At 40.9% G+C, this 14,371-nt stretch overlaps 1 protein-coding gene across 2 annotated transcripts in view; it reads right to left on the reverse strand.

Moving 5' to 3' along the window:
* The window catches only part of ogdhb (oxoglutarate dehydrogenase b), a 30,466-nt gene extending 16,364 nt beyond the window's left edge, over positions 1-14,102 (reverse strand). The window contains exons 1-5 of one of the 2 annotated variants that reach the window (XM_034896084.1): positions 13,967-14,102; positions 10,977-11,400; positions 6,727-6,915; positions 5,447-5,540; positions 856-971 (exon numbers count right to left, since the gene is read on the reverse strand). In XM_034896084.1, coding sequence (XP_034751975.1) covers positions 856-971; positions 5,447-5,540; positions 6,727-6,915; positions 10,977-11,210 — 633 coding nt within the window. In that variant the 5' untranslated portion in view covers positions 11,211-11,400; positions 13,967-14,102. Of the gene's footprint in view, positions 1-855; positions 972-5,446; positions 5,541-6,726; positions 6,916-10,976; positions 11,401-13,966 lie in introns of those variants that run through there. The other variant, XM_034896085.1, reaches the window with a different exon arrangement.
* Between the last annotated feature and the right edge of the window lie 269 nt (positions 14,103-14,371).

Here is a 14,371-nt window from a genome sequence, read left to right on the forward strand (position 1 = left end):
CTTAAACCTGCTTTCTATCTGTATTCCTGCAGGGGGGAACTCCTTAAACCTGCTTTCTATCTGTATTCCTGCAGGGGGAGACTTGTGCGGTTTTCAACAGACACAGAATGATCTTCATTTTTTGAATTATGGTCTAGGTTTTTACCAGACAGAGACTATAAGTACCGCACTTCCTCTGCACTTCACTGTTTTTGTACTTCTGGTTAGTCACAAAACAGCATTTTGCTGTCTCCGTTCTCAGTAAAGTTGAATCTTATCTTAATTTTTTTAAAAGCGTTCTTAATCGTTAAAGTGTTTCTAAGGTTTCAGCTTCCCCGGATGTCTGAGAGAGTTGTTTGTCCGAAATTAAAATAAAAGGACTGAAAACATAAATTTGAAACAGATACAGAGGACCTCAAGCTTGATTTTAGGCGTTCCTAATGTTTCTCACAAGAAATCTGGTGAAGCTACTTTTTGTTTCTATGCTCCTAAACTGTCCTACGGTACATTTCTTACTCCTATAGACATATCTACATTACTCTGCTCTGTTATCTCAGTTCTTGTACACAATAAAGTTGAATCTAGTTTAATCTTGATTTTAGAACAGAAAACTTGAAATTAGTGACGTTTCTATTCTGGCTTTTAATTTGGGGTAATTCCACCTTGCCGGCTCTAAAGTTGTCCTATTCATTTTATTCTTGATGGCAGAGTTTTGTAATCCTACATTTTACATGTTTTTTTATCCCATTTTGTGAAGGACTTTGGACTGAATCCCTGCATGAAAGGTGCAATACAAATCAAGTAATCATCAGTATAGTGAATCAGTATGTTTGTGGGCTTACTTTAACAAAGTTGACTAATTTTAAAGTATTTTACCTCCAGACGTCGTATAATCTCTCGGAGAGGCAAAGAGCCCTCGCTGCCACCTATGAAGGTGGTCGTGGGTAGCCGGAACACTTTGTCCAAGTCGGACTCAACCAGCCCGTAGAAACCTATTGTGAAGACATCAACATGAGGAGAAATCCCAAACAAGCACAGGAATACAAACCAGGTTAAGGTGGGGGAAACGAGTGGTTGGGTGGGGTTGGCATGACGGCACAGTTATAAAGAACACGCTCCAAGTGGAGTTAAAAAAAATAATCTGAAAATATGGATCACTCCGTGCCGCCGCGGGCAATCATGGCCACTCCTGGCAATGCTTTGATTCCACGTGTTGTGTCACAGAAGAGTCCTATTAATTGATTAAATCAAACAGTAGTTGAATCTATAGAATGTCAGAAAACAAACATCTTAAAATTGCTTTAAGCCTCAAAAATATTTTTTATGCATAAGACAAAGAAAAGCAGGTAAGTCTCACAATTGAGAAGCTAGAAGAAATTGTAACATGGAAAAAAAATAGCTTTGTTTGTCTGCGGAATTACGGAGAAAACTACTGGCGCAATTTTTGTGAAATTTACTGGAAGGGTGTAGCACAGGTCAAGAAAGAAGCCATTTAATTTTAAAGCAGATCCGATTCACAGGGGGGGATGCATGTATGATCTTTCACTGGCACTAGTGAGATAATGCATTTGGCGTTGGAGGAGGTCTGCGCTCTCTGCTCAATCAGTTTGTTTTTTATGTGTGATGGTTCGGTTTTTGGTTAGCCTGGTTTTATTTTTATAATAAAACTAAGCTTGTGAAAAAAGGTCATGCAACAGAATACTATGTAAGTAATGGACCAGCTTTTAAGTGGTCATTGTTCGGACAGTCTTCTTTGTCTTTGTGAGTTGATGTTAACCAATCTTGGCTGGACTTTGCCAACAATAGGAATTCTTAAATGTCACCTTGTAGTGAACCACACGGTACGTTAGACAAGATGCTGGGATTAGCAGCTGAACGCAAACAACAACCAGGACTGATTAGATGGATGTGCTGGTTGAATGCCTCTATATTGTGAGGAGAAACAGTGTGATGCACTATAGTACAGCTTGTGTTATCTGACGCATGTGATGTCCTGTTTGCACCAAAGCGAGATAAGACATTATGGAGCAGAAGGATGGGAGGGGGGCAGGGTTGAATCTATGTTTGTGATTCTACATCGCTGTCAGCAAATTAGTGCAGGCTGCTGTGCTGAGGACAGGGAGTTTTTTTCAATCCAATATTACAGAGTCAGCTCTCCGTTACATAAGGGATCTTTAGACTTTCCTCCCCCGTCTGTGACCCGCCTTGCACATAAAAACACCCAGAACTTGGTTTTCTTTGATGGTTCAATATAAAAGTCGAACAATTAATCAAGTACTATCTGCCTGCAATCTAATCAAAGAAAATGTTAATGAAGCAAGCACAGATAAGCGTTGATAAGTCCTGTTTAAGCCCTCAGGCTGCTGAGCAAAGGTTAGCAGGAGCCAACAAACACACGTAGAGATGGGTACCACAGGCTTTTTCCTTGGTTTTTAAGAGTGCTTAGGTGCAAAATGAGGTTGTTTGCTCATTAACTTAAAACTCAGTGGAGCAACTAGTCACTAAAAGGAGAACAGCTGGTTCCACCTTAAAAAGGTCAGCCTACCTTACCTGTGGTAAAACTCACGCTAGCTCCATGGCTAATTCCTGCTCTTCACTTTAACCAGCAGGTAGCAAGCAAGACAGGGGAGTTTAAGTAAGACACAGGAATTTGGCTTGGGTTTAGGTGATGTAGCATTTATTCACCAACAGATCAACTGTACACAGACTGCGTTGCTACGCTCACAGCTATTACGTTACTGCTAGAGATGTTCTGATACCGATACCAGTCTCGCTACTGGTATCAGAACATCTTTAGCAGTAACTAGAGTTTAACCAGTATCGGTATCGCCGATGCTGCTTAAAATGGTGGTCTCGTAAGTACTGGAGTTTATGCAATATCACGTTACAAAGAAAAAGAATGAAAATCTACGTTAAAGTAGTTAATTTATGTTATAACTGACTGTCAAACTGGATAATAAAAGAAAGTTCTGTGGCGTTCATTGTTTTTGTTTGTTCATTTTTTGATGAAAACCAACACAGAGGACACCATGAACAACCCGAAGGCTAGTTAGTAGTGTAATGGTAAACCACAGGAAACTGGCTTCCAATTGACCTTCACCAGAAACACCACACACCAAAAGCAGCATGGATGTAGGCCATGGGTTAGTTCCCACTGAAAGAGCAGAGAGAAAGGTTGAGGTTCTCCTCCTGACGTTCTTTAAAATGGGAGAACCCTGGAGGCATGCAGACGCACAAACTGTAGGTTAAGTATCGCACAGAGCTTCTCATTTATTCTTTTTAGCCCAATTTAGACCCCTACTCCGACCTATTGTCCGATCTCTGTGAACCTCAGCGCCACCAGGACAAAGACCAACTCAGGGAAACTGAACAATTCCACTATTAACTGTGGAAACATCCTATAACAGCTCATAACAACGGGTCAGCTTTTGAACTCAGACAAAATACATTTCAAATGTACATAAAATGACAAAATAATTAAAATGCACCACTTTTTAAATACGTGGAATTTTCCCTTTAACACGTAATACAGTATGCTATGTGCCAAATGGCTTTAATAATGGAAAAAATATTTCAGATTTAGAATAAAATTTAGTTAATAAGCATAAATGAATAAAAACAGTTTAAGTTGGCAGACCTCTAGCATAACTAGCACTGTCTTTAGTCTTAGCACTAGCTCTTTGGTTAATCTTGATGGCTTCTTAGACAGTCTTAACCACAGGTCCATTAGTTAATAACTTACTTTTATCTAAGAAGCAATCAACTCTGCGGTAACTTTATTAATATTAATAAATCAACAACAGACTGTTCTTCTATTAACAATAATCTAGAACGTCTGCAATTCAATAATTCCTTTAGAACAAGGTGACGCCTTTGAGTCGCTGGGACCAAAAAGTGTTTGGTATTTTTCTAATTGACAGATCATTTTTTAATCAGATTGTAAATGACCCTAAACAAAGGAATCCTACGGCGCAGGTTATATTTTCTTAAAGCATTCTACAGGTAAACATCTAAATCCTTAGCCTCAGTGTGCATTGTGAAGCTGCACTGTTTCCATTATATAAACATATATCCATACTATAAGTTACATCCATTTATACATTATTATTGCTGCTGCTACTTTCAAGAAATATCATAAAGTTGCAATGACAACTCTGTAGAGGTGTCCGTTCCATTGAACTCAAGCAAACAACCTCTTTCTCCTAATTTGAGATTGAGCAACTCTAACAGTGACGGGACGTCAATCACCTGCAACGTCATCATAAAAACTAAATAAACCACAGCGCTAGTACATCCTTTGGTCCTCAGGCAGAGTATTAAACCAGTGGGTTACATTAAAGTGTAACTATTGCCAAAATGCACTCTAGGGTCTTTTTGTGAATGTACCCGAGTAAAACTTACATTTAAAAGCATACTTAGGACAGAAGCGACACTTTTAAGATCGATGGCATTTTCCTTTTGGGTCGAATGGCCTTTTGAACGGAAGTGCTAGGGGCACTTTTATGCTAGCCTCAAAATAACTATTTTTAAACCACTAAGAAGGCTTGAAGCAACATGAGACTTTGTTCCAAGATTTGCATTTGGTGCCATCTCGCCAGTCAATCAATGTCAGTCAAAGAGTCGATCTCCTCGAATGCGAATCAACGGACTCCGTAGGAGGAAATGTCATTCTTTCACCTACAAGGTCAATATTGTGTTTCACAAATGCCAAAATAACAAATTATCGGTGCATTTATGTGGAACTAAGCTTTAGCAGCTTTTCATGTTTTTTTTTACTTGCTTCCCGGTTACCTTGCTTCGGAGATTGATTTAGAGATTGATAGCCCTTTACAATAGCCGAAAGTTACCCAAGTGCTTTACAACAAAGCCATAAAACAATACATAACACATACAAAACATGCAGATACAATTGAAAGTGCTGTAGTGGTGCAGCGCTGCAGGACATTAAAAGCCTTCCAGAAGTGAATAGAAAGGAGCAGACAGAAGGAGGACACCTAAGAGACAGTATCGCCCTAGTCAGAATTAAATGCTAATTTAAAAAAGCCGGTGTTAAGCTTCGTTTTAAAAAGGCTGAGATGGACGGCGACCAGAAAAGGGCAGCCATGATGCCCAGAGGGGCCAGCTGAGCCACGTGATGACCCCCGTACCTACATTACATTTCACGAAAGGCGGAGTAAGGGTGTGTCGATGACAGTAAACAAAAGAAGTGGGAGGCCAATCGTGGATGGGACATCATTCAACATAAATATGCCTGAATTTGTGGTCGTGTCACACGGACGGAAAGAAAAAGACACTCAAAGAAAGGTGGGGGACGGGACAATGTTGTGTGTAAAGTTAAAGGGCAAAGAAAAGGTGGGACAAACCAAAGAGATACAGGTGTTTCAGGAGGAAAGGGATCCAAAAACGAAATGACCGGAAGAAAAAGGACAGAGAGAAACACAATAGTAAACTTGTTTCTATTTCTCACCGACGTTCTGGAAACCAATGGTGCACGGTGCATCGTCAAAGTCCACACAGCTGATGTTCATGGGGTCCAACTTGGCCAGGTGATGCCCTCGTACCTGAACACAGGACAACACAGCTGTGTGATTGTGTGTGGGTGCTTTAACAGGTCAGTCTTTGACCAACCGTGTCTAAAGATGAGGGTCTGTCTGTGCCTTGTAAACTGCACACCATGTCCTAGAAGATTTTTAACATACAGAGTGTCCACACGTTAGCAGAATGATAGACATGGGTTAAAAAAAGTCAAAGTCTGCTTTATTGTCAATTTCTTCATATGTCGAAACATACAAAAAGATCGAAATTACGTTTCCCTCTATCCCACGGTGGAGACAAGACATATTTAACCAATTAGCTCCACGGATAAACATAACATTCAAGTAAACAATATAAAAAGTAAAAATTAGAAGACATATACAATGAGGAAATTTGATCAATATTATATGTGGAAGTGGAACTACATGTGCCACTGAGCAACTCTCATGAAAAATGAATGGGGCTGTGCCTTAAACACTGTATGTAGGTTCTTTATACATCCATGATTGGCTAATAATATGTATAATAATATGACATAATATGTCTGTAACTGTTCAGTAAAATGTCTAACAGAGCAGTAAACAAAAGGGTGACGAACACAAAAGGTCGTCAACTCCAAATCACAGAAATTCAGATAGAAGCTAAAAAAGTAGGGGCGGGAATATCAGTTTTTAAACATTACCAAGAGGACATTTAAGGGGGGGGGGGGGGGGGGGGGGGGGGGGGGGGACCTTTAGGGTGGAACAGCTAATCTTTAATTGCACTTTTCCTAAATATATCTGCAAGAAAAACGGGAAACAACTCAATACACTTTTACCTATCCTGAATTTAATAGAATATTTGCAAAATAGGTTAAATACCCCAGCTTGTATGTCTGTTCCTTATAATAATGTGTGTAAAATTGTGTTCTCTGACAAGTGGAGCCTCACAAATGAGCCGTTACTTCATTGATGGGGCTTGTGAAATCCATCTTCTCCCGCCTCTAAACTGCAGAGACACTCTATTGTAAGTTTGCTGTTTGATCTTCCTTATCATTTCCCTGTTGGATATGTGCTGACACCGCAGGCCTGAAGATAAACGCTGTGTCTTTGTGGTACAGTCCCTCTGATATGATTTAAGATCATCAGACATTGACTTTTTCTACTACAATATAAGGGGGATAAAAAGCCTTTTCTGTGTGACGTAATTATCTCAGGTGTGTTTGTAGTTTACCTGGTATGCTCGAATGAGTGATTGAACTGCTAGATGATCCTCCACCAGTTTCTCCACGTTGGGCCGAGCCCCCACCAGTCCCCCGACACCAGCCTGTCCCTGAGAAGACCCCATGAGGGGTAAAGGGCTCTGGTAGGCCGCGCCAGGCGGAGCCCCAGCGTTAGCGTTACGGAAAAATATATCCCAGGACTGCAGGAAGAAACAGGAGAGTGAATGTGAGTTACTCAAAAGAAAGTTACTCAAGAGAGTGAAATGCATAATAATGCCATGACACGGGAATTCAAGAGTACTTTTTGCTACGCCGGTGTGTTTAAGTGAATGCACCATTTGTTTTACAAGGTGCTCATGAATGCATAATGGAGCCAGAGCCCACATGCTTTATCTTTATTGTTTGTTTACATAACTCACTCACAGGGAAGCGGTAGGATTTCCCGTTTCTTTTGCTTCGCCGTCACCAGGCAGTGGCCATAGAATAGTAAAGCAGCAGGCTACCGCTAAGCTAATGTTGGCATGTGTCTTTAGCTGCATGCTACGAGCTACGCTGTCTGTTTTTGTTTTTCCTGGCGCGAGCAAGTCGGTGTCGATGGAGAAAGAAAAAGATACCGATGGAAACGCCGATCCTGCTTTTGATTTCAATAGTCAGAGTTATAGCTCATTTCGGTACATTTTTTATTTGAAATCTAATTCATGACAACCCTAAGAACTACAATATACATGATGTCATGTACATTTTCAGTGTGTCCTGTAGTCTACAGCCATGCTAGCAGCTCTGTGAGGCAAAAGGCACAGCAGTACTTTAAGCTAAATGCTACCATTATAACGCATCCATCCGATATACTTCAGTCCGTGGTGGACCGACTGAAGGACGGACGTTTCCATCTCTACAGCCGTGCCGCTTGGATGGCTAAAAACACACTCACACATTACCTGACCTTTAATTTAGACATGTTTCTGACCAGAGAGGAGAGTAATTGGATTACTGCTGTGAGAGGATTTTAAGATCAGCATAAACACACTGTAAAAAAAAAAAAGCTTTTTTACACATGTCCCTATATTTGGACACTAGCTTACAGGTAGAGGGTGACGAAACATCTCTTTTCACAGAGTCACAGTAAGCTGTAGTCAGTCATTACCAACTGGTCATAACCGCATGGTTTGCAGGAGGCGGGGGGGGGGGGCATGTCATTGGCATCTCAATGACCAGAAGCTTGTGGTGCTCTGTACTCGCTCACAGTCACCTATCCCCCCCCAAAAAAAACATGGCAGGGGAAACACTGTCCAAGCTAAACTTGTGTTGCTAATGAAATTTCCCCCAATCAAATTGTTGTTGTGTACAAATGCAAAATCAAATCCAAGCTTGTGAATATGAATCAGATATATTTCGGAAATCGAACCGCAGGCCGATCTTTCACACACTGTTTGTTGAATATTTTTATGACCTGTTTTACAATGCGGAGGCTTGTCTGTGTCCGAGGGTTTCGGGTTGATCCATTTTATGGTGTTTATAAGTTTAATGATTAATAATCGCAGGCTGTTCTATCCGGCGCACCAAAAGCAAAGTTTAAAGTTCTAGATAAGCTTTGTGCCTTTCTAGTGATTTGGAAGATTTGATGATAAATGAAATCAAAGAGCTATTCAGTGATGATTTGACTTGTCTAAAGATATATTTCCGGCTTGGAGGAACTCATCACTAGAATGGAGTCAGTAAGTCAAAGGCTACAGGCCACGGCTCTGAATTGAGGCTGAACTGAAATAATCTATTCTTCAGTTAAAATCAATCTTTGTTTGAGTGATCTGATATCGCCAAGTAAAATCCCAAAATCAATCTCTACATATTCGCCTTTTTTCAATGACCTGCTAGGTGAAAGTTTAAATATTGATTGATTGATTGATTGATTGATTGATATCTTTATTTCGAACATGCAAGAGAAAGTATATACAAATAAAATAATAAAATAATAAAAAATGTTTAAAAACATTGGAGCAAGACTAACTAGTACTTTAAACAAATGTTTAAATTCTTAATTGTTAACCTGGATGCATTATAAAAACATATTTGAGCGTTGCATTTTGCTGGTACAATTTACAGGATAAGTTCTGAGAATCTCTTACATCCAAGGAAAAAGAGTTGGTTTTGAAACTGGAATTTTCGTAACCTAAAAGGATATAAAATCTAAAATGTTATTGAGACGGACTTTGTGCATCAGAATCAGATCAGGAAATCATCAGCGATACACGTACACGTTATGTTTTTCTATCCATAATTCAGAGTTTGTTACTTCCTGTCATTCACGTTTTGCTCTACTTCTTGTCACTCCCTGATGTGAGTCAAGTGCAGATTTGAGTCGCGCACGCTCAGATTTAAACGGTTTACAATATAACGTGTCGTACTGAAAGTTTTGAAATCCATGAAATAATAAACTTATCTCATTAGAAACAATAACAGAAGATGGTAATCATTTCAGAAATGTAGCTATCTATGATTGTTTGATTGATAACGTTAGCTCCAAACGCCATTCAACTGACAGCCTTTTTTTATGTTTGATGCTAACTTGTAGCTAAGCTAGCAGTCATTTCAAAAACGTTTTAGCTATCGTAATTTGTTTGCTAACATTAGCTCAAAACGCCATTCAATTGACAGCCTTTGCTGTGTTTGATTGCTAGCTTGTAGCTAAGCTAGCAGTCATTTCAAAAACGTTGTAGCTATCTATGGTTGTTTGATTGCTAGCTCGTTGTGTTTGATGCTAACTTGTAGCTAGCAGTGAACCAACTTGGTTAAGTAGGTCCATTTTTACTGTATTGATATTACAGAAGTCTCTCGTTAGCATCTTGTATGCTACTTGTTGCAAATTGGCGCATGTGCGACTCCAATCTGCAATCACCTCACATCGGGGAGTGACACTGCTTGTTGCTGTGGTGCTCTACTATTCAAACATGCAAAAGCAAACACACAGAGTTAATATTTCTTCTTTTACCCCACTGAGTTGTGGACATGTGTCTGTAACCAATACCATAATAAGTCTTCTTTTCAGGCCCCTACAGGAAGCAGGCGGGGAGACATGCAAAGTTACATTCAATGCAAAGGGTTTAGAACTGGACATCCCATTCAGTAGCTCAGTCCGTAGGGAGTTGGGTCGCCGGTTCAAGTCCCCACATGGACCAAAAGTATGGTGGTGGACTGGTAGCTGAAGAGGTGCCAGTTCACCTCCTGGGCGCTGGCAAGGTGCTCTTGAGCAAGGCACCGAACCCCAACAGCTTGGGGTGCCTTTCCATTGGCAGCCCCCCCCACTCTGATACCTCTCCCCAGTAGTGCATGTATAGGCACTGAGCACGTATAATTTCAGGCCTGTGTGTAATGTGTATAAGGAAAACAACAGAGGGAAAACATTGTAATTTCCCTTGCAGGATTAATAAAGTTTATTATTATTATTATGATGATGAATAAGTAGGTAGGGCTGCAACTAGTCTTGCTTTGCCAGACCCTCCTCCACCGCGCTGCTGCTGGACATGGACTAAGCTGCAACTAACAACTATTTCTTCATCAATAAATTTGACAATTACTTTCCCAAAAGCCCAAGATGACGCCCTCAAATGTCTTGTTTTGTACACAACTCAAAGATGTTCAGTTTACTGTCACGGAGGAGAGAAAAAACTAGGAAATATTCACATTTAACAAGCTGGAATTAGAGGATCTGTTTTACTTTTGTTCCACTAAAAACTACTCAAACAGATTAATCAATTATCAAAATAGTTTAGCGGTTAATTATGCTAGTTGACAACTATAGTTGACAACTAATTGATTCATCTTTGCAGATCTAATTGTCGGGACCTGAACCTGCATTACATATGTTTTACTTCGCTCCATGGTCTTGGAATAACTTGCGAAACTTGCTCCATCTAAATTATCTAGTCCCATTAGTTGAATTTAAGGCCATGTTAAAATGCCATGTAATTCAAAAATGCAAATGCGACATGTGACCTGTTCCTTTCCTCTTTGTGTAATGCTTGTTTGTTTGTGTTGACTCTGCTGTATTTCTGTTTTTATTGTAACAGTGAACAGTGTCACAGTTTTTTGTCAATCCAGTTTATTTGTCTCTTGGCCAGGTCTCCCTCAAAAAAGAGATTTCAATCTCAAGAGACGTCCTGGTTAAATAAAGGTTAAATAAATAAAAATATGTGAATAAACTCGCCCCAAAAGACAAATTCACATTTTCAAATTCCCCAAAGATAAGACAGAAGGTGTTCACTACCTTGTGCACATTCCTGGGATTCTCCAGCCATGCATAGTACATCTCCTCCACATAGTTGGAGCTGGTGCCATTAAGAAAGGGCTCTGCCACCACAGAAGTGTTCAGGCGCCTCGCGGGTTTAAACGTCCTTAATCCCCCTTCGATCGCCAGCAGTCTGGGCCGTGACGGGCTCTGGGCTGTCTGTGCAGCCGTTAAAGGCCGAAGCCTTGCAACTGTAGTCCTTAAGCGGTGCATGGCTGCAGATCAGCCACAGCTCCTCTCCTACTGTCCCTCGCTGGGAGAAAGATTCAGCAGCAGTGTCCAGGACCAGGAGACCCTGGATGCTCCTCAGCAGCTGCTCCGTTCTGGTTGAACCGATGACGCTCGCTTCGCCAAAGCTCCTGCGACGTCTCATCTGCCGATCACCCACTGGATCCTGTTGAGTCTAAATGTAAATAGTGTCCATCAGAAACACTTCATAATTGCAATGTATAAGCAATAATTGAAGGATCAGATTAGGGCTGCAAAATATGTACTTTTTTTTACAGTCATCGCAGTATCAACTGGCGCTAAATACCCGATGCGATAGACTATTGGAGTTTAGTTAAAGGTGCTCTAAGTGATGTTGGGTGACCTTACTTCTTGTTGACGTTCAAAGTATTTTCAAACAAAGCGAGACTAGCTCGCCCCTCCCTCCTCTTCATCATGTCCCCTCCCCCTCCCTTCTGTGCTTTGGTGCACTAACCCCCCCACCCCCCCCCCAAATCCTTCTGGTCGGTTATTGGCTGGAACACTGTTGTGTATGCTTTGTGGTGCAGGTGGGCACAGTTTGTTTTTGTTGCCGTTTGTAGACCCTAGGTTGTCTACAGAGACCACATTTTTACAGGGTGTTCAGGGGACAGAGACAGAGAGAGAGAGAAGACAGAGAGAGAGAGAGAGAGAGAGAGAGAGAGAAGACAGAGAGAGAGAGAAGACAGAGAGAGAGAGAGAGAGAGAAGACAGAGAGAGTGAAGACAGAGAGAGAGAGAGAGAGAGAAGACAGAGAGAGAGTGAGAGAGAGAGAGAAGACAGAGAGAGAGAGAGAAGACAGAGAGAGAGAGAGAGAGAGAGCAGCTCAATGTTGTAGCTGAAAACATGCGTGACATTGTTTAGAGCATCTTTAAGTAATGTCAATAACGTTATCACATATTCATATCATGCAGCCCTAGTTATGATTAAAATTTTTTGTTATTGTATTGTAAACAAATACCACCAAAAGGAACAACACCAAAAATGGCAAATACTTTCTGACTTCATGTCTGAGGTTCTCAGCCCAAAAGCACATTGGTCCTAGTAGAGATTTTTTTTTTTAATAAGTCAGAAATACTCTATTCAATTTCCGTAACAGCTGGGCATTTTAGTTTTTAGCCCAGTTTAGGAAATTGTGGCGTTTTTGTGGATTATTTTCAGGGATCAGTCTTGCATTGTCAGACCTATTATGAAACCATGTTTTAGAGTGTTGCATGCTAGCTCGGAGTTCGTTGTTGTTTCTCAAAGAAAAAAGGAGTTTCTGAACGGCAACACACAGAGAGCGAAAAGGGAGGTTAGCAGATTATATATATATAATTATAATTAGTAATAGCAATTATGATTATTAATAAGGTACTTCCATTGATCCAGACTAGTGGTGGAGTCATTCATATCTGCTGCATTAGTGAGTATAATAAACTACAGGGCTTTCTGTAATGAAGGAACATGTCACACGGTGCAACAGTGTGGCTCGTTAGTGGGATTTGTTTTAGTTATTTCAAGTAAAGACAGAGAGAAGAAGAACTTCTTCCTGGGGGTGGTTGAGAAGTCTTAAAATGTCCTCTTTGATGCATGAGGTAATCAATCATTGATACAGTCATTGTTGACATATGCGAGACAAATACAGAGAAGCAGTCGTTGGTAGAGAAAAATCACGCAATCCTCTTTAAATGTGTTTACAAATAAAACCACGAGTAAAGAATGAGAATCTAAGACATGAAATAGTGCATAAGTTGAAATATAGGGATACATTACAGGCTACATTAATGACAATTATGGAGCTCTATGGCACAGAAGTATATGCCTGCTAAGGCTACACATACTTAAATGTTAATTCTTTTTTAATCTTTCATCTTTGAATTAATTTTAATCTAACTTTTTTAGTTGGTCTTGGTCTTTTTATGTGGGTTGCTCGCAAAAAAAAAGTAGAATCCTTATAATCCATCCTTATTCTTTTATGATGAAAAATGAAACTCAGTACTGTAGCTGTATCTCAGGTCTAGAACAGTGATACAACTCTGGATAGTACAGTAGATAGTAGTATAGTACATCTTAAATATAGGCTAGCTAGACCAGGGATCCCCAAATTGGGGTGCAAGGGCCCCTGAGGGTCTGGTGAGGTAGCTCCAGGGGGTCCCTGGCTAAAAATATGAATACTATAATTCCATCCATAATAAGTTTTTAACTAAAGGTTGCTATCTGTAGCCTAGAGACACATCCCCACTACTGTAACGTAGCGCAACACCAGTTCCTTCCCGAGACTATTTTGCACGTACACGTCACTGCGTCCGGAACTCAGCTCCCCCAAAGACGACTGTGATTGGTTTAAATAAATGCAAAACAACCCAGAGTGTTGCTTTTCGATTTAAATAGATTTTTGTATAAATATCTCTATGTTTTTTCTCCGGCTATCCCAGAAAGCCGTATATCTGTGATGTAGCCGACTTATCTCCACAACCTGGCTCCGCCAAACCCGGCTTTGTCCCCACAACGAGCCCCGGGGGCCCCCCCAACAACAATGGTCCTGCACGTTCACACACGAAAACACCAACCTCTCCTCGCTCGAGCGCTTAAAAACTGCTATACTTTTCTTTCTTTTTTAACGGAAGCGGCATTGCGGCACTTTTCCACACGTCTTTCGGTCACTTGAAGTAACATTTCCCTCCTCATTTAGACGCGTCGTTCATACTTTAGCCAACATTTTTACTTTTTGAGTGCGTTACCTTCTCGTGGTGCTCGCGTGGTTCCCTTTCCACAGCTGTAGTAAACAAGGAGCGAACTCAGCAGCAGTAGCAGCACTGTCCCGACCGGTGAGCTGGGCGCGGGCACGATGCAGCGCGCGCGTGTGTGCGTGTGCGTGTGTGTGTGCGTGTGTGTGTGTGTGTGAACTAACCAACCTTGCTGCAGCAGCGGCAGAGCTGTGTGTCGCCTGCTCAGTCAGGAACTGTCTAATCGCGTTTTGGTGCTCTTCTGCGTCACGCCAGGCGCTGACGTCAGCACAAAAACCATTGCGGTTGCGTCAGAAATTGCGTCCGTTTTCATTCTTTTAAACACAACTTTAAAACTTTATTTAATAAAGTAAAAGCTATTCCATTTAGGATTAAGAAAGTTCCATTGTAGGTCTAGTT

This window comes from Etheostoma cragini, chromosome 16 (assembly GCF_013103735.1).
Source record: "Etheostoma cragini isolate CJK2018 chromosome 16, CSU_Ecrag_1.0, whole genome shotgun sequence".
Taxonomy (NCBI): Eukaryota; Metazoa; Chordata; class Actinopteri; order Perciformes; family Percidae; genus Etheostoma; species Etheostoma cragini.